The sequence below is a fragment of the Pecten maximus genome, chromosome 18 (assembly GCF_902652985.1).
Source record: "Pecten maximus chromosome 18, xPecMax1.1, whole genome shotgun sequence".
Classification (NCBI taxonomy): Eukaryota; Metazoa; Mollusca; class Bivalvia; order Pectinida; family Pectinidae; genus Pecten; species Pecten maximus.
The window spans coordinates 30,377,503-30,405,213 of NC_047032.1; the positions used below are offsets into that span (position 1 = coordinate 30,377,503).

Sequence of the window (27,711 nt, forward strand, 5' to 3'; positions counted from 1 at the left end):
GAAATCATATATGATCCCCTCTGCGATTAAGTGACCTCTGTTTGACGTTTTAATCTGTTCCGTAACTTTGTCGTGTGGTATATAACGGTATACATGTATGTACAGTCGTTTAGTAATTTATTATATAGATCTTAATCCTTTAAGAACGTATAACACTACTTAAGTAGGGATAAATACCCTTCACGGATTAGCGTCAATGGTCAATCAAAAGGCGTTCTGTTTAATTAGGATTAACACGCCACGTGTTAATGTTCTACGTACAGTACTTGTATTTATATAGGTATTTTAATTTAACATATTTTACAGTGAAGAACACATCAGCTATATCAGAGAAGCAATAGGTGGCACTATTGGATTTATTCAGCACTAACAGCGACAGAACAAAATGGTAATTATTATTTTGAAATAATCTAATCATCACATTCAACAATCATCGTCGATAACTTCATTTAGATTGTGGCTTCGCGCACGATTTCGTTTAACACCTCAATCAAATTTTCATAACTTACTGTACTACAAAATTGCCATGCATGACTATATATATATTACATATATATATAGTCACTCATAAATCCTTTCATTACACCTGAAGAGCTTGCTCTCAAGGCATGTGAAAGCGCTAGTGTGAATTTCTGGTTTGTGTTTTTTATTATTATTACTATGTATATCCATCACAAGGACATTATATATTTTTAATTATATATTACATATATATTTATAATATTTACTAACTTTTCCCTTATTTTGTTTTATTTTGCATACAAATGTCTAATTCGATGACCGGTTTTCCTATATCGAGCGTGCATTTCAAATTCTTTAATATTTTCTATATGGAGGCCGTTTTGTAACATTTTTTATAATCGTGCGACAGAATTTATAAGTATACCTAATATAATGCCCTCAATAGAGATCGAACGCTGGACCACTAGATTACATGTACTATCCTACAGTTTCACCTTAGCGGAGTCGATAATATCTGTATTGGTCATCAACGTTTCTTATGTAATGATTTTCCATTTGAATTGTAAGATGGTGAATTACCTGAGGTAAACGAATGTTATAATGAATCAGGAACCAGATTTTTTACCAGGGTAACACACTCCCTCTCCGTCTGTAATAAGTCGGTAATAAGTAGCTGGTATCTTACCAGGGTGACACACTCCCTCCCTGTCGGTAATAAGTCGGTAATAAGTAGCTGGTATCTTACCAGGGTGACACACTCAATCCCTGTCGGTAATAAGTCGGTAATAAGTAGCTGATATCTTACCAGGGTGACACACTCCCTCCCTGTCGGTAATAAGTAGCTGATATCTTACCAGGGTGACACACTCCCTCCCTGTCGGTAATAAGTCGGTAATAAGTAGCTGGTATCTTACCAGGGTGACACACTCCCTCCCTGTCGGTAATAAGTCGGTAATAAGTAGCTGGTATCTTACCAGGGTGACACACTCCCTCCCTGTCGGTAATAAGTCGGTAATAAGTAGCTGGTATCTTACCAGGGTGACACACTCACTCCCTGTCGGTAATAAGTCGGTAATAAGTAGCTGATATCTTACCAGGGTGACACACTCCCTCCCTGTCGGTAATAAGTAGCTGGTATCTTACCAGGGTGACACACTCCCTCCCTGTCGGTAATAAGTCGGTAATAAGTAGCTGGTATCTTACCAGGGTGACACACTCCCTCCCTGTCGGTAATAAGTCGGTAATAAGTAGCTGATATCTTACCAGGGTGACACACTCCCTCCCTGTCGGTAATAAGTCGGTAATAAGTAGCTGATATCTTACCAGGGTGACACACTCCCTCCCTGTCGGTAATAAGTCGGTAATAAGTAGCTGGTATCTTACCAGGGTGACACACTCCCTCACTGTCGGTAATAAGTCGGTAATAAGTAGCCGGTATCTTACCAGGGTGACACACTCCCTCCCTGTCGGTAATAAGTCGGTAATAAGTAGCTGGTATCTTACCAGGGTGACACACTCCCTCCCTGTCGGTAATAAGTCGGTAATAAGTAGCTGGTATCTTACCAGGGTGACACACTCCCTCCCTGTCGGTAATAAGTCGGTAATAAGTAGCTGGTATCTTACCAGGGTGACACACTCAATCCCTGTCGGTAATAAGTCGGTAATAAGTAGCTGATATCTTACCAGGGTGACACACTCCCTCCCTGTCGGTAATAAGTCGGTAATAAGTAGCTGATATCTTACCAGGGTGACACACTCCCTCCCTGTCGGTAATAAGTCGGTAATAAGTAGCTGGTATCTTACCAGGGTGACACACTCCCTCACTGTCGGTAATAAGTCGGTAATAAGTAGCCGGTATCTTACCAGGGTGACACACTCCCTCCCTGTCGGTAATAAGTCGGTAATAAGTAGCTGGTATCTTACCAGGGTGACACACTCCCTCCCTGTCGGTAATAAGTCGGTAATAAGTAGCTGCTATCTTACCAGGGTGACACACTCCCTCCCTGTCGGTAATAAGTCGGTAATAAGTAGCTGGTATCTTACCAGGGTGACACACTCAATCCCTGTCGGTAATAAGTCGGTAATAAGTAGCTGATATCTTACCAGGGTGACACACTCCCTCCCTGTCGGTAATAAGTAGCTGGTATCTTACCAGGGTGACACACTCCCTCCCTGTCGGTAATAAGTCGGTAATAAGTAACTGGTATCTTACCAGGGTGTCACACTCCCTCCCTGTCGGTAATAAGTCGGTAATAAGAAGCTGATATCTTACCAGGGTGACACACTCCCTCCCTGTCGGTAATAAGTCGGTAATAAGTAGCTGATATCTTACCAGGGTGACACACTCCCTCCCTGTCGGTAATAAGTCGGTAATAAATAGCTGGTATCTTACCAGGGTGACACACTCCCTCACTGTCGGTAATAAGTCGGTAATAAGTAGCCGGTATCTTACCAGGGTGACACACTCCCTCCCTGTCGGTAATAAGTCGGTAATAAGTAGCTGGTATCTTACCAGGGTGACACACTCCCTCACTGTCGGTAATAAGTCGGTAATAAGTAGCCGGTATCTTACCAGGGTGACACACTCCCTCCCTGTCGGTAATAAGTCGGTAATAAGTAGCTGGTATCTTACCAGGGTGACACACTCCCTCCCTGTCGGTAATAAGTCGGTAATAAGTAGCTGGTATCTTACCAGGGTGACACACTCCCTCCCTGTCGTTAATAAGTCGGTAATAAGTAGCTGGTATCTTACCAGGGTGACACACTCAATCCCTGTCGGTAATAAGTCGGTAATAAGTAGCTGATATCTTACCAGGGTGACACACTCCCTCCCTGTCGGTAATAAGTAGCTGGTATCTTACCAGGGTGACACACTCCCTCCCTGTCGGTAATAAGTCGGTAATAAGTAACTGGTATCTTACCAGGGTGTCACACTCCCTCTCTGTCGGTAATAAGTCGGTAATAAGTAGCTGATATCTTACCAGGGTGACCCACTCCCTCCCTGTCGGTAATAAGTCGGTAATAAGTAGCTGATATCTTACCAGGGTGACACACTCCCTCCCTGTCGGTAATAAGTCGGTAATAAGTAGCTGGTATCTTACCAGGGTGACACACTCCCTCACTGTCGGTAATAAGTCGGTAATAAGTAGCCGGTATCTTACCAGGGTGACACACTCCCTCCCTGTCGGTAATAAGTCGGTAATAAGTAGCTGGTATCTTACCAGGGTGACACACTCCCTCCCTGTCGGTAATAAGTCGGTAATAAGTAGCTGATATCTTACCAGGGTGACACACTCCCTCCCTGTCGGTAATAAGTCGGTAATAAGTAGCTGGTATCTTACCAGGGTGACACACTCCCTCACTGTCGGTAATAAGTCGGTAATAAGTAGCTGATATCTTACCAGGGTGACACACTCCCTCCCTGTCGTTAATAAGTCGGTAATAAGTAGCTGATATCTTACCAGGGTGATACACCCCCTCCCTGTCGGTAATAAGTAGCTGATATCTTACCAGGGTGACACACCCCCTCCCTGTCGGTAATAAGTAGCTGATATCTTACCAGGGTGACACACCCCCTCCCTGTCGGTAATAAGTAGCTGGTATCTTACCAGGGTGACACACCCCCTCCCTGTCGGTAATAAGTCGGTAATAAGTAGCTGATATCTTACCAGGGTGACACACCCTTTCCCTGTCGGTAATAAGTCGGTAATAAGTAGCTGGTATCTGACCAGGTTGACTCACTCCCTCCCTGTCGGTAATAAGTAGCTGATATCTTACCAGGGTGACACACCCCCTCCCTGTCAGTAATAAGTCGGTAATAAGTAGCTGGTATCTTACCAGAGTGACGCACTCCCTCCCTGTCGGTAATAAGTAGCTGATATCTTACCAGGGTGACACACTCCCTCCCTGTCGGTAATAAGTCGGTAATAAGTAGCTGATATCTTACCAGGGTGACACACTCCCTCCCTGTCGGTAATAAGTAGCTGGTATCTTACCAGGGTGACACACTCCCTCCCTGTCGGTAATAAGTCGGTAATAAGTAGCTGGTATCTTACCAGGGTGACACACTCCCTCCCTGTCGGTAATAAGTCGGTAATAAGTAGCTGGTATCTTACCAGGGTGACACACTCCCTCCCTGTCGGTAATAAGTCGGTAATAAGTAGCTGGTATCTTACCAGGGTGACACACTCAATCCCTGTCGGTAATAAGTCGGTAATAAGTAGCTGATATCTTACCAGGGTGACACACTCCCTCCCTGTCGGTAATAAGTAGCTGGTATCTTACCAGGGTGACACACTCCCTCCCTGTCGGTAATAAGTCGGTAATAAGTAGCTGGTATCTTACCAGGGTGACACACTCCCTCCCTGTCGGTAATAAGTCGGTAATAAGTAGCTGATATCTTACCAGGGTGACACACTCCCTCCCTGTCGGTAATAAGTCGGTAATAAGTAGCTGATATCTTACCAGGGTGACACACTCCCTCCCTGTCGGTAATAAGTCGGTAATAAGTAGCTGGTATCTTACCAGGGTGACACACTCCCTCACTGTCGGTAATAAGTCGGTAATAAGTAGCCGGTATCTTACCAGGGTGACACACTCCCTCCCTGTCGGTAATAAGTCGGTAATAAGTAACTGGTATCTTACCAGGGTGACACACTCCCTCCCTGTCGGTAATAAGTCGGTAATAAGTAGCTGGTATCTTACCAGGGTGACACACTCCCTCCCTGTCGGTAATAAGTCGGTAATAAGTAGCTGGTATCTTACCAGGGTGACACACTCCCTCCCTGTCGGTAATAAGTCGGTAATAAGTAGCTGATATCTTACCAGGGTGACACACTCCCTCCCTGTCGGTAATAAGTAGCTGGTATCTTACCAGGGTGACACACTCCCTCCCTGTCGGTAATAAGTCGGTAATAAGTAACTGGTATCTTACCAGGGTGTCACACTCCCTCCCTGTCGGTAATAAGTCGGTAATAAGAAGCTGATATCTTACCAGGGTGACACACTCCCTCCCTGTCGGTAATAAGTCGGTAATAAGTAGCTGATATCTTACCAGGGTGACACACTCCCTCCCTGTCGGTAATAAGTCGGTAATAAATAGCTGGTATCTTACCAGGGTGACACACTCCCTCACTGTCGGTAATAAGTCGGTAATAAGTAGCCGGTATCTTACCAGGGTGACACACTCCCTCCCTGTCGGTAATAAGTCGGTAATAAGTAGCTGGTATCTTACCAGGGTGACACACTCCCTCACTGTCGGTAATAAGTCGGTAATAAGTAGCCGGTATCTTACCAGGGTGACACACTCCCTCCCTGTCGGTAATAAGTCGGTAATAAGTAGCTGGTATCTTACCAGGGTGACACACTCCCTCCCTGTCGGTAATAAGTCAGTAATAAGTAGCTGGTATCTTACCAGGGTGACACACTCCCTCCCTGTCGGTAATAAGTCGGTAATAAGTAGCTGGTATCTTACCAGGGTGACACACTCAATCCCTGTCGGTAATAAGTCGGTAATAAGTAGCTGATATCTTACCAGGGTGACACACTCCCTCCCTGTCGGTAATAAGTAGCTGGTATCTTACCAGGGTGACACACTCCCTCCCTGTCGGTAATAAGTCGGTAATAAGTAACTGGTATCTTACCATGGTGTCACACTCCCTCCCTGTCGGTAATAAGTCGGTAATAAGTAGCTGATATCTTACCAGGGTGACACACTCCCTCCCTGTCGGTAATAAGTCGGTAATAAGTAGCTGATATCTTACCAGGGTGACACACTCCCTCCCTGTCGGTAATAAGTCGGTAATAAGTAGCTGGTATCTTACCAGGGTGACACACTCCCTCACTGTCGGTAATAAGTCGGTAATAAGTAGCCGGTATCTTACCAGGGTGACACACTCCCTCCCTGTCGGTAATAAGTCGGTAATAAGTAGCTGGTATCTTACCAGGGTGACACACTCCCTCACTGTCGGTAATAAGTCGGTAATAAGTAGCTGATATCTTACCAGGGTGACACACTCCCTCCCTGTCGGTAATAAGTCGGTAATAAGTAGCTGGTATCTTACCAGGGTGACACACTCCCTCCCTGTCGGTAATAAGTCGGTAATAAGTAGCTGATATCTTACCAGGGTGACACACTCCCTCCCTGTCGGTAATAAGTCGGTAATAAGTAGCTGATATCTTACCAGGGTGACACACCCCCTCCCTGTCGGTAATAAGTAGCTGATATCTTACCAGGGTGACACACCCCCTCCCTGTCGGTAATAAGTAGCTGATATCTTACCAGGGTGACACACCCCCTCCCTGTCGGTAATAAGTAGCTGATATCTTACCAGGGTGACACACCCCCTCCCTGTCGGTAATAAGTCGGTAATAAGTAGCTGATATCTTACCAGGGTGACACACCCTTTCCCTGTCGGTAATAAGTCGGTAATAAGTAGCTGGTATCTGACCAGGTTGACTCACTCCCTCCCTGTCGGTAATAAGTAGCTGATATCTTACCAGGGTGACACACCCCCTCCCTGTCAGTAATAAGTCGGTAATAAGTAGCTGGTATCTTACCAGAGTGACGCACTCCCTCCCTGTCGGTAATAAGTAGCCGGTATCTTACCAGGGTGACACACTCCCTCCCTGTCGGTAATAAGTCGGTAATAAGTAGCTGGTATCTTACCAGGGTGACACACTCCCTCCCTGTCAGTAATAAGTCGGTAATAAGTAGCTGGTATCTTACCAGGGTGACACACTCCCCCCTGTCGGTAATAAGTCGGTAATAAGTAGCTGATATCTTACCAGGGTGACACACTCCCCCCTGTCGGTAATAAGTCGGTAATAAGTAGCTGATATCTTACCAGGGTGACACACTCCCTCCCTGTCGTCAGTAAGTCAGTACTATGTAGTTTGTATCTGATCAAACTCCTACCCTGTAAAGAAAGACGAACTGTAAAATGCACCAGGGGTACAACGGAGCGGTCACCAGTTTAAGACCTGACCATGATCAACATTACTTAACACAGACACGACACTCAACCGCACAGCCACAAAAGCTATCGGACTTTGCAAATGATTTGGCTGTAATCCATCACATTACAGTCATTTAAATTACCTGCTAATGATAGGAATCCGATCTATTTCGCGTATATTGGATTTATGGATAAAAATCATCAGCGTTGTATTACTTGATCGACCAATTGTCCTGCCTTTATACAAATTTCCTACTGCCATTTTTACCCCGACGACAAGGTCGTGAGTGCAGTCGTATTGTGATAAATTGTAATCCAGTGGAATCCATAGAAGGATGGATTTTTAAGATCACCTTTGAAGAGTTTCTAGATCAATGTTGAACATTTAGTTCTTACAAATGTCTTTTCTATTAAAGCATTTGATTTTTCCAGTTTCTGCAATTCCATATTCTACAGAACACTAACGAGATACATTTCCTTGTGATAAAAACTTCTCCAAGAAAGACGGAAGTCGTTACATGTAGAGAGCCGTGAAGTAAAGTATACTTGAGCGTATATCATTAACGTCAAATGCCGAGATGAAATACGAAATGAAATCGTTAGATAGATTGAATGGTTGACGAAATGTTCTATCAGGCTGTAGACAAACCCCTTGTCATAAGCTATGTCTCTGTAATTGTTTTCTTATTATACCGCATAGGGCGAAGTGTTTATCAGGATTCAGGATAGGTAATACTGGCTTCATAAAGTCATATACTTACATATATAGGGAGACAAGGGAATATTTATGGAAGTAAAACAATTACTCATAGTAGTAAACTGCCCCTGCTGGTTACCGTGTAAGTAGTTCTACAGGATGTGTCCGTCGATACGGCCAGTGAAGTCATTGTTATTTAAGAAATAATTAACGATGATTCGTGTATTATTGCAGGATATACAACGAGGACGAGGATATTTTGCAATTAAATTAATAACGAAGGCCGCAGGCCTGAGTTATTAATTAAAATTGCAAAATATCCGAGTCCGAGTTGTATATCCTGCAACAATACACGAGTCAAAGTTGATTATTTCTATTCTACCATGTACTGTTTAGTTCTGAGATCGACCTCTTTCTAATAGAAAAACAGCAAAGAAACCCCGGGAAAACCTTGTAATTTATTTCTTGAGTTTTGCATTATTTGTTGATGAAATATACAGGCAATACAGTACTACGATCAAGAGCATCTATCATATGGCATTGATTTTGAAAATTAAAATTGCAACAGCCGTGACTCACGACCGTGTATTATTGGCACGAGCGTGGGTTATTGGAAAATAATACATGGTTTTAAACCAATCAAAACTGGCGTTACATAGCAAACATGGTAGAATTTAAGATAACACGTCATTAATATACATGTAGTTTCCTGTGTTATTGAAGCGCTTTCAGGGTCTCTATCACCTTTTCTGATCGGCTCTTTGATATGATAAACCTCGTATAATATAATTAGGAGAGGGGTAAAACTGTTTCCCATAGATCAATCCAAATGTCTGTTGGTATGTCTCAATAACATTCCAAATGTCTGTTGGTAGGTTTCCATTTCTGTCTCGAACTTTTCCTTTAAACATTTGTTCTCGAATTAAAGGTTTGAAACTTTCCCCTGTGACAATATCATGAACAGCTGATTCCTATTTGTGTGTGTTGATGAATATCAGGACAGGTAAGATATTAGGACAGGTAAGATATTAGGGTAGGTAAGATATTAGGGTAGGTAAGATATTAGGGTAGGTAAGATATTAGGGCAGGTAAGATATTAGGGTAGGTAAGATATTAGGGCAGGTAAGATATTAGGGTAGGTAAGATATTAGGGCAGGTAAGATATTAGGGCAGGTAAGATATTAGGGCAGGTAAGATATTGCTTATTTTACAATGTATATCTATTTGTGTGTATTGATGAATATCAGGGCAAGTAAGAGTATGTTTTTTTTTTTACAATGTATATCTATTTACAGGCAGAAACAGAATATCTAACTGCAGATGATTTGAAACGTGAGTATAATGGCTATTGTTTTGTGTGGATATTATCATTTTATTCGCTTTTTCTTTCCCTTTTTTAATTCTACAAATGGATTTAATATCCATTGTTTAGGAGAGTGTGATTATATTGATAGTGTTAGGAATCTGTTTAATGGGTTCATTACTTCCCATATTTAACAAATTCGTCCGAATGTTTGAACAGAATCGACACCGTTAGTGTAAGAAACAGCAGAGGGAATACTAGGATGTGTTGTAACCATACAAAATTGAAAGAACATGCGAATTTATTTTTTTACTGATTTTAGAACGATTGTGCATTGTAAATGACTCGGATTCGGCGTCAGCTCTAAGTTGAAGAATCAGTTAATGAGTTTTACATTCTAATTTTGTTATATCAAGATTTCGATTTGAATGTGTTTTCAATACATCTTACTTAACTGATTCCTGATGAAATTGGAACTTGCCTCAATTTTATGATCACTTTCTCGTGTTTCGTTAAGACTACAGGGAATTCGTTCGTATTGACTTGCATCTGTCCTCTGGAATTCATAACAAAAACACGGAGGTGTATTTATTTATGTAAAACTCCGCCAAAACGTCAGCCTTCCAAGTGAAAAAAGAAAATATGCTCCCTCTTTTGAATCTTTGTTGTAAGTGTTTTCAGTAGGCACTGTCTTATAATCCCGTTACGAAGACATAAGTCGATCCTAAACAAAGCGATTAGTATTCATTGGCTTTTGTTCTTCATTTGTAGTAAAACTAGACACGTGTCAACAACAGTAGAAACCATGGCATTTAGATAGGGACCAAACCGTCTCGCAACAAATATCAATCTGTATTAACATAGGTACACGCTATATCACGTTATCTATCGATCACATTACTAAAGACATGATGCGCGATGCCCGTGTCGGTTTGTTTTTCTCGGGAAACTGAGAAACGGACAGGTCTGGTCTGTCGTGGTGGACTAGACACTTTACTTCAAGTATGTTGTTCGGTGAGGTAGTCACCAACTACTACAAGGAGAGCAAGTCTCAAAATGCCGATAAACCTAGCAAACAAACAGAAACAAACACATTTTTTGAAACAGATCTTTCTTGAAAAAAATAAGTGTTTGGTTCTTAAATTATCAAAATGGCGCTGTTTCAATGATGTTCATAGCACTGTGAACGCAAATATTTTTGTTTGAAAAAACAAAAAATATTCTCAGATTCTAAAGCATGGTCGCCCATATATTAACCCTGACATTACCTCCAAATCTGCCATCACTAATAATGGCGTTTCAGCAATTTCAGAGAAAAAATAATACGTATAATAATGACTATGTAAATAAACTGGCCGGTTAAATGTAATTAATATTAACACTGTGTGAAATACTTATGTTACCAGGCATCAAGACTACGTTTCGGGATATCGATGGTAATGGTGACGGCCGTCTGTCCAAGCATGAACTAAAGAGGGCGTGTAAAACCATGGGAGTTCGAGTAAATACCGAACACATGGCAACGATGATGAAGAAAATGGACGAATGTGGTATGAATCAGTTCTTTTTTAATTCCTGTGTAGATTACTCTGTACATGTAGATTACTGTGTACCTGTATGTATATTACTATGTACCTGTATGTAGATCACTGTTTACCTGTATGTAGATTACTGTGTACCTGTATGTATATTACAGTGTACCTGTATGTAAATTACTGTGTACCTGTATATAGATTGCTGTGTACCTGTATGTAGATTACTGTTTACCTGTATGTAGATTACTGTGTACCTGTATGTAGATTACTGTGTACCTGTATATAGATTGCTGTGTACCTGTATGTAGATTACAGTGTACCTGTATGTTGATTACTGTGTACCTGTATATAGATTACTGTGTACCTGTATGTAGATTACTGTGTACCTGTATGTAGATTACTGTGTACCTGTATGTAGATTACTGTGTACCTGTATGTAGATTACTGTGTACCTGTATATAGATTACAGTGTACCTGTATATAGATTACTGTGTACCTGTATGTAGATTACTGTGTATACCTGTATATAGATTACTGTGTATACCTGTATGTAGATTACTGTGTACCTGTATATAGATTACTGTGTACCTGTATATAGATTACTGTGTACCTGTATATAGATTACTGTGTACCTGTAGATAGCTTACTGTGTACCTGTATATAGATTACTGTGTACCTGTATATAGATTACAGTGTACCTGTATGTAGATTACTGTGTACCTGTATATAGATTACTGTGTACCTGTATATAGATTACTTTGTACCTGTATATAGATTACTGTGTACCTGTATGTAGATTACTGTGTATACCTGTATGTAGATTACTGTGTATACCTGTATGTAGATGACTGTGTACTTGTATGTAAATTACAGTGTACCTGTATGTAGATTACTGTGTACCTGTACGTAGATTACTGTGTATCTGTATGTAGATTGCTGTGCACCTGTATTAGATTACTGTGTATACCTGTATGTAGATTACTGTATACCTGTATATAGATTACTGTATACCTGTATATAGATGACTGTGTACATGTATGTAGATTACTGTGTACCTGTATGTAGATTACTGTGTACCTGTATGTAGATTACAGTGTACCTGTATGTAGATTACTGTATACCTGTATGTAGATTACTGTGTACCTGTATGTAGATTACTGTGTACCTGTATATAGATTACTGTGTATACCTGTATGTAGATTACAGTGTACCTGTATGTAGATTACTGTGTACCTGTATATATATTACTGTGTATACCTGTATGTAGATTACTGTGTGTACCTGTATGTAGAGTACTGTGTACCTGTATATAGATTACTGTTTACCTGTATGTAGATTACTGTGTACCTGTATGTAGATTACTGTGTACCTGTATGTAGATTACAGTGTACCTGTATGCAGATTACTGTGTACCTGTATGTAGATTACTGTGTGTACCTGTATGTAGATTACTGTGCACCTGTATGAAGATTACTGTGTGTACCTGTATGTATATTACTGTGTACCTGTATGTAGATTACTGTGTGTACCTGTATGTAGATTACTGTGTACCTGTATGTAGATTACTATGTATACCTGTATGTAGATTGCTGTGTATACCTGTATGTAGATTACTGTGTATCTGTATGTAGATTACTGTGTACCTGTATGTAGATTACTGTGTACCTGTATATAGATTACTGTGTATACCTGTATGTAGATAACTGTGTACCTGTATATAGATTACTGTGTATACCTGTATGTAGATTACTGTATACCTGTATATAGATTACTATGTACCTGTATGTAGATAACTGTGTACCTGTATATAAATTACTGTATACCTGTATGCAGATTACTGTGTATACCTGTATATAGATTACTGTGTATACCTGTATATAGATTACTGTGTATACCTGTATGTAGATTACTGTGTACCTGTATATAGATTACTGTGTAGCTGTATATAGATTACTGTGTACCTGTATGTTGATTACTGTGTATCTGTATGTAGATTACTGTGTACCTGTATGTAGATTACTGTGTACCTGTATGTTGATTACTGTGTATCTGTATATAGATTACTGTGTATACCTGTATATAGATTACTGTGTATACCTGTATGTAGATTACTGTGTACCTGTATATAGATTACTGTGTAGCTGTATATAGATTACTGTGTACCTGTATGTTGATTACTGTGTATCTGTATGTAGATTACTGTGTACCTGTATGTAGATTACTGTGTACCTGTATGTAGATTACTGTGTACCTGTATGTTGATTACTGTGTATCTGTATGTAGATTACAGTGTACCTGTATGTAGATTACTGTGTATACCTGTATGTAGATTACTGTGTACCTGTATATAGATTACTGTTTACCTGTATGTAGATTACTGTGTACCTGTATGTAGATTACTGTGTACCTGTATGTAGATTACTGTGTAAACCTGTATGTAGATTACTGTGTACCTGTATGTAGATTACTGTGTGTACCTGTATGTAGATTACTGTGTATCTGTATATAGATTACTGTTTACCTGTATGTAGATTACTGTGTACCTGTATGTAGATTACTGTGTACCTGTATGTAGATTACTGTGTGTACCTGTATGTAGATTACTGTTTACCTGTATGTAGATTACTGTGTATACCTGTATGTAGATTACTGTGTACCTGTATGTAGATTACTGTGTACCTGTATGTAGATTACAGTGTACCTGTATGTAGATTACTGTATACCTGTATGTAGATTACTGTGTACCTGTATGTAGATTACTGTGTACCTGTATATAGATTACTGTGTATACCTGTATGTAGATTACAGTGTACCTGTATGTAGATTACTGTGTACCTGTATATATATTACTGTGTATACCTGTATGTAGATTACTGTGTGTACCTGTATGTAGAGTACTGTGTACCTGTATATAGATTACTGTTTACCTGTATGTAGATTACTGTGTACCTGTATGTAGATTACTGTGTACCTGTATGTAGATTACAGTGTACCTGTATGCAGATTACTGTGTACCTGTATGTAGATTACTGTGTGTACCTGTATGTAGATTACTGTGCACCTGTATGAATGATTACTGTGTGTACCTGTATGTATATTACTGTGTACCTGTATGTAGATTACTGTGTGTACCTGTATGTAGATTACTGTGTACCTGTATGTAGATTACTGTGTATACCTGTATGTAGATTACTGTGTATACCTGTATGTAGATTACTGTGTATCTGTATGTAATTACTGTTGTACCTGTATGTAGATTACTGTGTACCTGTATATAGATTACTGTGTATACATGTATGTAGATAACTGTGTACCTGTATATAGATTACTGTGTATACCTGTATGTAGATTACTGTATACTGTAAAGATACTATGTACTATGTAGATAACTGTACTGTATATACATTACTGTCTACCTGTATGCCAGATTACTGTGTATACCTGTATATAGATTACTGTGTATACCTGTATAGATTACTGTGTTATACCTGTATGTAGATTACTGTACCTGTATTAGATTACTGTGTAGCTGTATATAGATTACTGATACCTTATGTGATACTGAAACAAAGCGATTAGTATTCATTGGCTTTTGTTCTTCATTTGTAGTAAAACTAGACACGTGTCAACAACAGCAGAAACCATGGTATTGAGATAGGGACCAAATAGTCTCGTAACTAATATCAATCTGTATTAACATAGGTACACGCTATATCACTTTACCTATCGATCACATTACTAAAGACATGATGCGAGATGCCCGTGTCGGTTTGTTTTTCTCGGGAAACTGAGAAACGGACCGGTCTGGTCTGTCGTGGTGGGCTAGACACTTTACTTCCAGTATGTTGTTCGGTGAGGTAGTCACCAACTACTACAAGGAGAGCCAGTCTCAAAATGCCGATAAAACTAGCAAACAAACAGAAACAAAGACATTTTTTAAAACAGATCTTTCTTGAAAAAAAAAGTGTTTGGTTCTTAAATTATCAAAATGGCGCTGTTTCCATGATGTTCATAGCACTGTGAACGCAAATATTTTTGTTTGAAAAAACAAAAAATATTCTCAGATTCTAAAGCATGGTCGCCCATATATTAACCCTGACATTACCTCCAAATCTGCCATCACTAATAATGGCGTTTCAGCAATTTCAGAGAAAATATAATACGTATAATAATGACTATGTAAATAAACTGGCCAGTTAAATGTAATTAGTATCAACACTGTATGAAATACTTATGTTACCAGGGATCAAGACTACGTTTCGGGATATTGATGGTAATGGTGACGGCCGTCTGTCCAAGCATGAACTAAAGAGGGCGTGTAAAACCATGGGAGTTCGAGTAAATACCGAACACATGGCAACGATGATGAAGAAAATGGACGAATGTGGTATGAATAAGTTCTTTTTTAATTCCTGTGTACCTGTATGTAGATTACTGTGTACCTGTATATAGATTACTGTGTACCTGTATATAGATTACTGTGTACCTGTATATAGATTACTGTGTACCTGTATATAGATTACTGTGTACCTGTATATAGATTACTGTGTACCTGTATATAGATTACTGTGTACCTGTATATAGATTACTGTGTACCTGTATATAGATTACTGTGTACCTGTATATAGATTACTGTGTACCTGTATGTAGATTACTGTGTACCTGTATGTAGATTACTGTGTACCTGTATATAGATTACTGTGTACCTGTATGTAGATTACTGTGTACCTGTATGTAGATTACTGTGTACCTATATGTAGATTACTGTGTACCTGTATATAGCTTACTGTGTACCTGTATATAGATTACTGTGTACCTGTATGTAGATTACTGTGTACCTGTATGTAGATTACTGTATACCTGTATGTAGATTACTGTATACCTGTATGTAGATTACTGTGTACCTGTATGTTGATTACTGTATACCTGTATGTAGATTACTGTATACCTGTATGTAGATTACTGTGTACCTGTATGTTGATTACTGTGTACCTGTATGTAGATTACAGTGTACCTGTATGTAGATTACTTTGTACCTGTATGTAGATTACTGTGTACCTGTATATAGATTACTGTGTACCTGTATGTAGATTACTTTGTACCTGTATATAGATTAATGTGTACCTGTATATAGATACTGTGTACCTGTACGTAGATTACTGTGTACCTGTACGTAGATTACTGTGTACCTGTATGTAGATTACAGTGTACCTGTATGTAGATTACTTTGTATCTGTATGTAGATTAATGTGTACCTGTATATAGATACTGTGTACCTGTACGTAGATTACTGTGTACCTGTACGTAAATTACTGTGTACCTGTATGTAGATTACAGTGTACCTGTATGTAGATTACTGTGTACCTATATATAGCTTACTGTGCACCTGTATATAGATTACTGTGTATACCTGTATGTAGATTACTGTGTACCTGTATATAGATTACTGTGTACCTGTATGTAGATTACTGTGTATACCTGTATGTAGATTACTGTGTACCTGTATGTAGATTACTATGTACCTGTATATAGATTACTGTGTACCTGTATATAGATTACTGTGTACCTGTATGTAGATTACTGTATACCTGTATATAGATTATTGTGTACCTGTATGTAGATTACTGTGTACCTGTATGTAGATTACTGTGTACCTGTATGTAGATTACTATGTACCTGTATATAGATTACTGTGTACCTGTATGTAGATTACTGTGTACCTGTATGTAGATTGCTGTGTACCTGTATGTAGATTACTGTGTACCTGTATGTAGATTACTGTGCACCTGTATATAGATTACTGTGTACCTGTATGTAGATTACTGTATACCTGTATGTAGATTACTGTGTACCTGTATGTAGATTACTGTGTACCTGTATGTAGATAGCTTTGTGTACCAGTATGAAACGTACGTCATTTACTTGCACGTGTTCATTCAGTGTAGATAATGATGTTGTACAACTTTGATGTCAAGGATTCGAAAACAGTTTTTGTAGATTGCGTGCCGATCACGTGCTGACAGTCAATACACTAACAGAGATGCGTTTCCTATGGTTCCCGGTTGTAGTGTCCAGGTGCGCGGAGAAAGCCTTGCTAATGACATCTTAGATCTGACTATCAATTCTGGGGATTTCCGAGGATTTCTAAAATATCCTACACTCTTTGATCTATGCCCGGAATATTTACAAACATTTACTTTGTAGGTCAGCTCTGAAGATGTTACTCGGGGTCAAACCCATTTTTATTTTCGGGTGTTCTCGTGATCAATAGACATGTGAATAATGTATTAAAATAAGGGTGTCCCTGAGTCATGCATTTTAAATATCATTCCTGATATACCAGGGGAGGTAATCCTCGCTATCCGTTTATAATCCCGTTCGATAGAATGATAACATTCTGACCTTGATGAAAGATGCATTTAATAGTAGAATTTCCCACTCTTTCTAGTCTGAGTTATGTATCGGTTAGGGTCTAAGATCCTAAGGGTATCACACATCAATTGGATATTTGTTACAGAAGTCTGGTTTAGGGTCCAATGTCTATAGGGTAGCATACATCAATTATATATTTGTTACAGATGTTGGTTTAGGATTCGGGTTCTTTACGGTATCATACAACAATTGGATATGTGTTGCAAATGTCTTATTTGAGATCCGGGTTCTTTAGGATATCAAACATCAATTGCATATTTACTTGGTTATCTGAAATTGCATTTTCCTTTCATGATGGTATTTTATGTAGTTATTCCTATCCCTCACATTATTTTCTAATAAATAATGACTGAAAACTGGATAACATACTTTAGTTTAAGTTTGAAGACATTGCCGTTTGGGAGCTTCCTTGGGTTTTCCTGACCGTAGTGATGAGTGCTACACCACGGGAATGGTGTTAAGGTATTGACGTTAGTAAATCCGGAGGCTGTGTGCTTTCACGCGGAAATAATTGGTCTTAATCTCTGCACGTGACACCAATTTAACTCAGTATTGGATAAAGTCTGTACTCAACCTATCGTTTTGTAATATATTGATAGATAAGTGTGAGTATATAATGGAAGTCGGTGATATCAACAAGGATTCCATATCCTATATCGGCATTTTTATGTACACAGTAGATCTTACGAGAGAATGTTCCCATTAAATGTACATTATATACTATACTATAATGGTGTGTATGACACCTATGACCACTGTAAACTTTTCTTTACCGTTTTGTGTCCTCAATTACCGGTAATATATACATAATGTAATGTGCTGTAATCGCATTGCCGTATTTGGTAAGTGTATATAAATACATTATCAGCGGGCCATTCAGGGGTTATAGAGAGTAAGAACACGTGAAGGATTTTTTTTCTATAGAGAGTGCTCCCTAGGAAATATATTAAAAAACCAACTTCTTAATACCATAAGGTTATATGGTCATGTTATGATATGTAATTTAAGTGGGATAAGATGTCATTTCAGGTAATGAGAGGGGTAAAGTGGGGAGGGGGTGTCAATTTCCCGATGGACTCAGCTTTGACAAAATTTAATGATAGTATAGGAATCTATTTTTTTCATTATTTTGATGCATTGATATGACGGAAATAAAAAAAAAATGAAAAAAATAACCACCTAACTTAATGGTACTTTTATACAAAAAACAAACAAACAAAAAAAACCTTATCTGTGATACCCATCAGAGGGCCCAAATCGGCACTCCTCCTTTCATGTCCAAATACAAGTACACATATTTATTGATATCTATGTTTTTATTTCAGGCAAGGATTTCTTGACCTTTAAAGAGTTCGATTCATTTATGCGTGACCTATTAGAAGCACAAGCAGTGGAAGATCAGTATTTGAAAAACGTGTTTGCTTCAATGGATGAAAATGGCGATGGATACGCTACAAGTGAAGAAATAGCGAAAGCTCTTAACATTCCCCCAGAGACAGCTCTGGAACTGCTCAGAGACGCGGATAAAAATGGCGACGGGAAAGTTAGTTATAAAGGTAAGACAGGACATTTGGACAAACAAAAAGACATCGCAGCATAGTGATATAATTACCTCAACTATGTTTTCTACCATTTCCTTTGATCTTACAAATCATCCATATCACCCCACACAATTAACAATGTTAAACCACAGGCGTCTGTATCTGGATAGTATTTATAGAAGTATTAGCCCCTACTCCAACTATAGCAACAAGGTTAGTAACACTTCGAGATGGGGCGATGTTTCTACTGTGGATCGAAAGTAGGATATTTACATTTACAGCTGATTTAAGACCAACAGTCTGATTGGTCGACAGTTAAAGTAAGTATTGTATACAGATGTGTCAGCCAATCAGATTGGCCTTTACAAATCCAATCTAAAATATATAGCCTACTTCCGTTCCACAGTCGATACATCGTCGGCTATCATAACCACTTTTGGTCCATTTTCACATCCTTTAATCATTGTATATAAGGATTTTAAACCATGGTACGTGACTAAAGTTTGTGTCCATTTTATATTGAAGTCAGATTGAACATAAATTCAAAGTGAGTTGAAGCTCTTCCCCTACTTCCGACTTGTGGTATACCTAGTTGATATAGTGGGAGTATGGGGCTAACATTTTTTTCTATTAATACTGATTAGATGCAGACGCCTGTGGTTCTGATTTGTCGAAGCGGCATTCTACATTCCGTTCATTTGCCAAATATATATTCGTCGGTTCAAGGTTAGAATGAAATTAACGAGTTCGAATTTATAAATACTAGCGGTAAAAGGAAACACAAGTGTATTTCCGATAGCTATCATTGTACATGATTCTTTCATCATTACTGGATACATTTTGATGATTTCTGGTGTCCTATAACAGACGGTATTAGTGTGAATACCGCTAAAACAAGGGTATCCTACGCCATTTCCTGATCTAAATCAGTTTGTTGTGTGCACACTCCTGTCATCAGTTGCTGCTTTCCTCTCCTTAACATTGACCCTATCTAGATACAACCCCACTCCTAAATAAGGGCCTCTTTGACTTGAGATAATTTATATTGGACGTTGACGCGTTTCCTTATCCCCTGTCGAGATTGTCCCACAAATGCTCGATTGGCGACATATATGGACTGTATGATGGTGACCAATCAAGACCTTGTTTTGAGCCAGAACGTCACGACATATTCTAACAACAAGGGACCTCGTATTGTCTTACTGCAACGTTGATGTATAAGAGAAAGATGTTTGGTCTCAAAATTTGATCCTGATATCTTGCTGCTGTAAGATTACAATGAATAACCACAAGAAGTACTAGTGTTTCACGCCTTGAGATTTCCTTGCCAATAACATAACAGACCCTCAACTTCGTATATGATGTGGTCACGATTTACGAAATACTTATGTCGGAGGATTGCCTTGACAATATTCTTACGACATGGCATTTCTGTGAAATTGTGCCTCACATCATCGCTGAGTTTGAATGAGAATTATACTACGGCGACACCATTTAGATAGCTACTATACGTCAACAGAACACAGACTTATTGCCGGGATCATATTTATTTGGTGAACCAATAAAAACTGAGTGAATAATGAGCTCATCGTGGTGATAGTGCAAATGTTCAATCACACGATGAACTTTCACTTGACCTTTTTAATGTTGAAGTGATCTCCCTTATTTTGATATTTCCTTGTACTTTTATCTATTTGAAATGTATAAATTTGATATTATTTACTATTCCGTAAAGCGCTAAGTTGCTATATTTTCCCTATTGCTTTGCCATTTCTTTTGAAATTAAAAACAGATTGAGAGCACTTTATGGAACAACATCGTATTACATGAGAAATGGGTCGGAAGGGAGGTATCTTTGTGGAGTAGTTAAGCGCTCGAGATTAATGCTTTGGTAGAGCTCTTAGCAATATCTGAACTATCGCATCTGTATACGTAGATCACAAAAGTATTTTATATTTATTCCATTGATACTACTCTTTTTAAAATTCACATCATATCTCAAATTATCAAAATGTTTTAACTGTTAGGTAAATTAGCCCTAAATTTATCATTTACATTCGTTTATACGGATTGCATTTCCGAACTTCTGATTAGCTCTGTATAAAAAAAAACCACACACACAAACAGGCGCTTATTTCTCATAATCTGAATACAATATGTATACATTTGAACTTACATATGTATATGTTTGTATCATAGCTAAGTAACTCGTCAAACTAAGCAAGTTTGTGATCCTATATAAGCAACATGATATCAATTTAATAATGGCTTGGGCTATACATGTGTACAATCATATACCAAAGTAATATATATTTCAAACTAGCTCTATAGACTCAAAAGGGTTTGAGTACGTACGGACATAAGTAAGGCAGAACGAACTGTAAATGTTATAATGGTCTGGACATGCTCATTATTCAGCTGATGTTTGTAAAGTGTCCCCATTCCTATCTTTTCAGTGTATGGACAATGCGAAAGGAAATAGTAAATTGATAAATGATAAAGTTATAAATAGTTAAGATATCACTTTGTGTGCGTGCACGTTCGTTCCTTAAAAGCTTCTGTACAAGGTATAGCTTTCTCTTAGTTTGGTTTGGTTTGGTTTATTTAGTTTAACGTCCTATCAACAGCTAAGGTCATTTAAGTACGGCCTCCCGTATGTGCGACATGCGTGCGTGTGTTGGCGTATGTGTGATTTGGGAGGCTGCGCTTTCTCACATGATATTACGACAACTTAAGCTAAAAAGAGAAGGGTACACTTTTAAATAAAATAAAGCGTTTAAGATATCCTTTTAATCCCTGGACAAATGTATATATTCAAGAGGGGCGGGCTTTTATATTTGTACAAATCACGCGCTTCTATACATCCAATAACAACAAAAATATATGCCCTAGTTTTATGAAAAGGGCATACAGAACTTGCTTTCTTTTAGAAAATTCATCATCTGTCACCTTTTAAGACAAACTAGTGTATTGTTATATCTTTTTGCCTTCATGATTAACCCAAAAGGGACAGGATTAGACTGAGACTCAGGGGTAGTATTAACACCGCACAATACCGTGGTAGTAGTCGCATGATCTGGTACATATGAACCTCGGTGTGTGGGACAAGTCGCATTCTATCATCCTTACTTGTCTAAACTATTGCATTAGCACACGAACGCTCTGTTGAACCTTTAAAACAAATTTATAAAATGAATCGTTGCTACTTTAGAAGATATTAATTTTACTGTGAGAAAATAATGTGAAACATGTTAAAGATAAAGCTCTGTTCTTCTTACATTGATTAACTCTAACTTGAAATATTGAGACTTGTCGCCATGTGCTACATCCTCGAATTGTTCCATCAATAACATAGTCATTGCCATCGTTATAATGCCTTGTATTCTCTCGTATGTTGTTACGGCATGGATTTGTCCAATCGTATTTATCTGAACAGATCAGGATGTAATCATTAACGGGAGAGTCGAGTAAATGATCACAACGATACCCGGATATCAAACAATGTATAAACAGTAAAAACATATTAATAAAACGGCTCACTACAACTCCTTCTCCAGGCCCTCCATTTCTGTGGCTGGATGGTATATCAAATATTGTAACACTTCAAACATGTTAGATTAGTTCATAAAACATAAATATGAGTTGTTTTGTGGTGACGTCCTTCATAATGGAAACAGATATATTAATAGATTTTCCGCAAACTAAAAGATGATAATAAAGTAGTTATTGGAATTCTATTTCAAAACAGGATTTATAGCACGAGTGAAAAGCCTAATGGAATTAGTTTTGCCGGATCAACAAGGTATAATTAAACCTATTATGAATTTATCAAGTGATCCGCAGAAGTCTTCAACACGATAAAACAGCAGGAAGTAATGACGTCATTAGTTTTACTGCCTTTACACAGTAGGTGTGCCGTCGAGAACTGAATAATGCCCGGCACGAACCTAACCTATAAATTGAACGTTAATCCAAGGAGGCCATGCAGACATGCAGCACTCTATAACCTCTGTTTGGTCTTAGCTTCCGACGGACAAACTGATATCTGTCGGAGTACCGACATCGAGCAATACTTTATACATTGTCCAAAACATCAGGACAAATCAGCCGCGATCATCTTCAATGTCCAGAAAAATCAGGACAAATCAGCCGCGACCATCTTCAATGTCAAGAAAAATCAGGACAAATCATCCGCGATCATCTCCAATGTCCAGAAAAATCTGGACAAATCAGCCGCGATCATCCTCAATGTCCAGAAAAATCAGGACAAATCAGTCGCGATCATCTCCATTGTCAAAAAAACAACAACAGAACAGGTAATGTCACGTTCCAAAGATCCGGTTGAGTGACAGCTGAACTATCTGATCTGCTAACAAGCGTGGCATATGTTGCTATTTCTATCCCAAAGAAATGTATTCCGATAATATCGTAACACTTTCCCGTGGAAGTCATTTGATTGACCTTCATCTTATTTCACGACAATTATTACGCTTTCCGTCAATTAAAATCTTTCTGCCTAATGTTGATTATGTATTACCAATTTCGTTTTTGAACAAATTTTGGCATTTTATTGAAATTGTTGAAGTCAATGATTGAAATGTATTTGTTTTCAACTAATCTTGATCAAATTTAACAATAAAAATGACACGTTTTGATTTCAAAATGTAAAAATCGCGTCAGATATTAAAATTATGACTTTTTTCTCTGGTGAAATACTTTATAGTAGTCTCAAATTGGTTTCATATCAAAGCGATGTTTGTCAAATGACGTCATGAGATCATTAGCCATGGCTTGTGTAAATATGTACGCCGTTCCTGTCCAATTGGATTTGCTTAAGGAAATGATACACCTGTATATGTATCCTGATACATTTTATTATTATTTTTTTAATAATGAACAATGGATAAGTGTCCATGTATGTAACACGACACGTATTACCTCTTCTGACGTCAAAAACAACGCTAATATACATATATCTAAATGTAACGAGTCATCATTCGAATGTAAACGACATTCAGCTTAGGATTGGTGTCAGTTTGGAGAAGTAGTGGAGAATGTCTAGTGAAGGCAGATCGCTCGATGTATCTGTTTATCAGTAGTAGTTAGATATGGGTGTAGGATAACTGCTGTGATGATCGGCGTTATGATAGCTAATTATTGTTATATATGGTACAGTATAGTGTCTGTAACGTCCGGTGATGTCGAGACGACGATACGCCGAGTAATAAGTAATTAAGCTGTGACGGCTGATCGCCTAACGTAAGATTATAACAATGGAGGGATGGTGATATTTACTGTGAAGTTATAACGATAGAGTTCTGAAGGCTGATCGCCTAACGTAAGGCTTTTACCGGTATAGGGATGATGATATTTACTGTGGTTGGTGTTGCTTTACATGTTTACCCTTGTTATTCATTGAGAAACATCGACATGAAGGACTTCCAGTCTGTCCAGGTTACACTGACACTTTCGCCTTTGATTGACTGACGACGCATGCGCTGTTGGTATTGCTTATGTCACATGGACAGTTCCCAAACATCCTCGATCTATTTTACCACCATACCGACGGGCGAAACACAAGAGCAATATTTTTCCTACAATAATAGAGAACATCCGCCCTTATACTTCACACAAATCTGTGGCATCAACCTATCTTCATTTCCGGTTTCTTTTTGTATATTTTTTTTTCTAAAATGCTCTCATTCGTACTTTCTTATTTAAACAATTGTATTTTTATCTTCATGTATATGTTTACTATTGGATTGTGTTTGTTATAACGGGACTGTTTCATTCGAACGTTTCCGTGATGGCGATGATGGAGAGGAGGAGGGAGGGGGGGGGGGGGGGGGGGGCAGAGGGGATGGTGCTTGAGTTAGGTATGGGAGAGAGGTTGGTTTAACACTTATTACAGTGTATATACAGTATGTATTCGTAGTTATATATATTTCCTGTGTAGTGATAATTGTTTACTTTTACATATTCATCAAGGTCACCTACATAAGAATGCTTAGAATATCTTTTTTGTGTGATGATATATCATTTAGAATTTCAAAGTTTTTATTAGTTCCAGTTGACATAGATATCGTTCGAATTGACGGTGTTTGCTTGAATTCATGCCTCTTAATTTTTCATCACTGCCAAGCTTTCAGTTGGCAATTACGGTCTGAAAATTCCAACTGGACAAAGGCAAATTTAATAAAGCTCGCTATCGCTTCATGTTCAATTTACCTTTCTCCAGTTGGCATTATCAGCCTACAACTGCCAACTGAAATCAGTTCAATGCTTATATTTACCACTTGGGACATTGAAAAATCATTTCAATTAACGGAATGAAAGTTTCTCCGCCATTCTCGGCTGTGAGCCTGTTAACAGCTCACATTGTTGTTCCGCGTAAAAAAATAGTGCGTCAGATAACAGAAAATAAGACAAGAATAATCAATGTAATGGAAATATTGAATGTAAATTAACATTATGAAAATACAAAGTACAAATTCTAGTTTTACAATAGGAACATGTGTTTTATTCAAACTAACATTTATTTTGATTTTGATTTCATCATTGTCGTTAATACTGTATCTTTACAATTTCAGAGTTTGCTGAGCTATATCGAAACAAGGTTGAGTGATTCAGCAGAGTCTTTGTTTGGACACCCCGTAGATTTCATTGTGGCATAGTTTCTATATATATAACATTTATGAGCTTCATTCCATTTTCCAGATGTCTATCGTTATGTCTATCGTTATGTATCTGTCCTATAGTTGTGTACGTTATTCTTGTTTGGGAATAGTAAATAAGATTATACATTTTGTATGAATGGTATATATAAATGATTTTATATAAGATATATGATATGCACAGATAATTAAAAGGATAATATGTGGATGTATCAAATTGAAATAAAAACTTTACTTTAAGTTATGTTTTGTTTTACAGATTGTTTTTATGACTCATGCGGAAAACATTAATGACATTTAGTATGATTCGATAACCATGGTATATCTCCAAATGTAAACTAGAGAATATGATAGAAATTTTAACGTCCCCGAGTGACATTTCATTCGGGGATACTGACCTTGGCTGAGAACGAACAAAAATCATTTTATCATCGACTATACTATGGATTTTAATATATTGTTAAATTTACTTTATGTGGTATAGTGTACACGATACGGATTTCTTTCACATCTATACCAACACATTCTTAATGGTAACTGCAATAATTAATTAGTGTTTATATTAAGAGAAGGTATCAACGAAATATAGGAACCGCAGGATTTTATTGATTACCGTGTTTGAAGATAATACCACGGAGCCACACATATATTACGCCATTTTAATTACACCGTAATTAGAGATCAGTTGATTATTGTAACAACACACAAATAGATAAGACTGTGATCAGGTGTTACAAACATAGCCAATTACATTACCGTGATATTGATGTATGTAGGGTGCCACTAGTATAGGGAGATTAGTAACAAACCGCGCCTAAATAAGTATATAAATAAATATAATCAGGGAATCATTTGGTAATGGATAACCATATCTTAATTAAAATTGTAATTACTAGTCTGTTCTAGATGTCACTGTAGCAACCGCCTCAGCTATCATTGAAAAATCCCGTCGTTAATTCCGATGGAATGTTATGAAAGTGACTTAATTGCAAGAAATTTCATCTTTTCCGCTGATTTTCTCGGCTTTAGCTTTTGTTAGGTGCAGTTATCGTTATGCATATACATGTATATCTAAAACAAAAACGACTGCTGTTACGTCGTTTTAATTGGTGAAAAGTCATCGATACTTTTGTTACGGTAGGTCTTGATTTGGATGGTTGGTGTCTTCGATTAAGTAGAATTAATACTCCTATCCCTCTGCACGCTAAGGATAACGATAAAAATCCAGATTTTATTGATATTTTGCAATTTTTTTTTGATCAATTTCGTTAATGTCCGGTTCTATTAAAGTTGCACTTTATATTTCATTTCAAAACAAGCAGAATAACTGATATACAATGGAAATCAAAACTATAAATCAAACTCGATAAAACGATGACACAATATAATGATATATAGATTTGCATCAAAACTATTAACGAAGTAAAATGAGAATAACATCGCGTGTTTCAGAAGAGTAAGCGTCTCCTGCCTTATCGACGATACCTGGGGTACTCATATTGTTTATCACCCATCCTGTATAGGTTCTATGCATCATCACCAGTATACCATACTTTAGAAAAACACCATTTATATATATAAAAATATTTATCTTTTGCAACATTGTTCTACATTTGTGTTACTGATATATGCATATAGTAATGGGTTGTAATATACTTGTCTATCACCTAGGTGATCGGACATAAATAGGTATGGTGTCACCTCCCTGACCACGTAGATTTCCCCAGGTACGGCGATTTATTCGGGCCATCACATTTGGTTGATATAGATTGACTTATTTTGCAATCGTTGTAAAATAGATAAGGTTTACGCATAAATTATTAGAGTAAAATAGTGTGGTAAAAATATAAATATTGCTTTCTTCGTTCACAGATTTGTCTACATTACATGTTCAATTTTTTCCCGTCACCCACTAAGGTGAGAGCATTCTGTCATCCCTAGAGTATGACAGATCGGAAGTCTGTTTGTTATATAACAATACAATGACGTCACTGAAAAAAAAAAAAAAAAAAAACGAAAAAAAACCAACAAAAACAATCAAAAAACAAATGAAGTCACGACAACAATTTGAAGGCCTGGCGGGCGACAAACCGATCACATCACATCAACAT

General features: G+C 38.0%; 1 protein-coding gene across 1 annotated transcript; it reads left to right on the top strand.

Annotated features, from left to right (window-relative positions):
- Positions 1–287: 287 nt before the first annotated feature.
- LOC117316844 (calmodulin-like protein 4) lies at positions 288–25,844 on the top strand. Its single transcript, XM_033871625.1, has 5 exons — positions 288–388; positions 9,411–9,447; positions 15,197–15,340; positions 18,711–18,941; positions 25,517–25,844. Exons 1-5 carry the CDS (start codon positions 386–388, stop codon positions 25,549–25,551), a joined length of 450 nt encoding a protein of 149 aa, XP_033727516.1. The 5' UTR covers positions 288–385; the 3' UTR covers positions 25,552–25,844.
- The last annotated feature ends 1,867 nt before the right edge of the window (positions 25,845–27,711 follow it).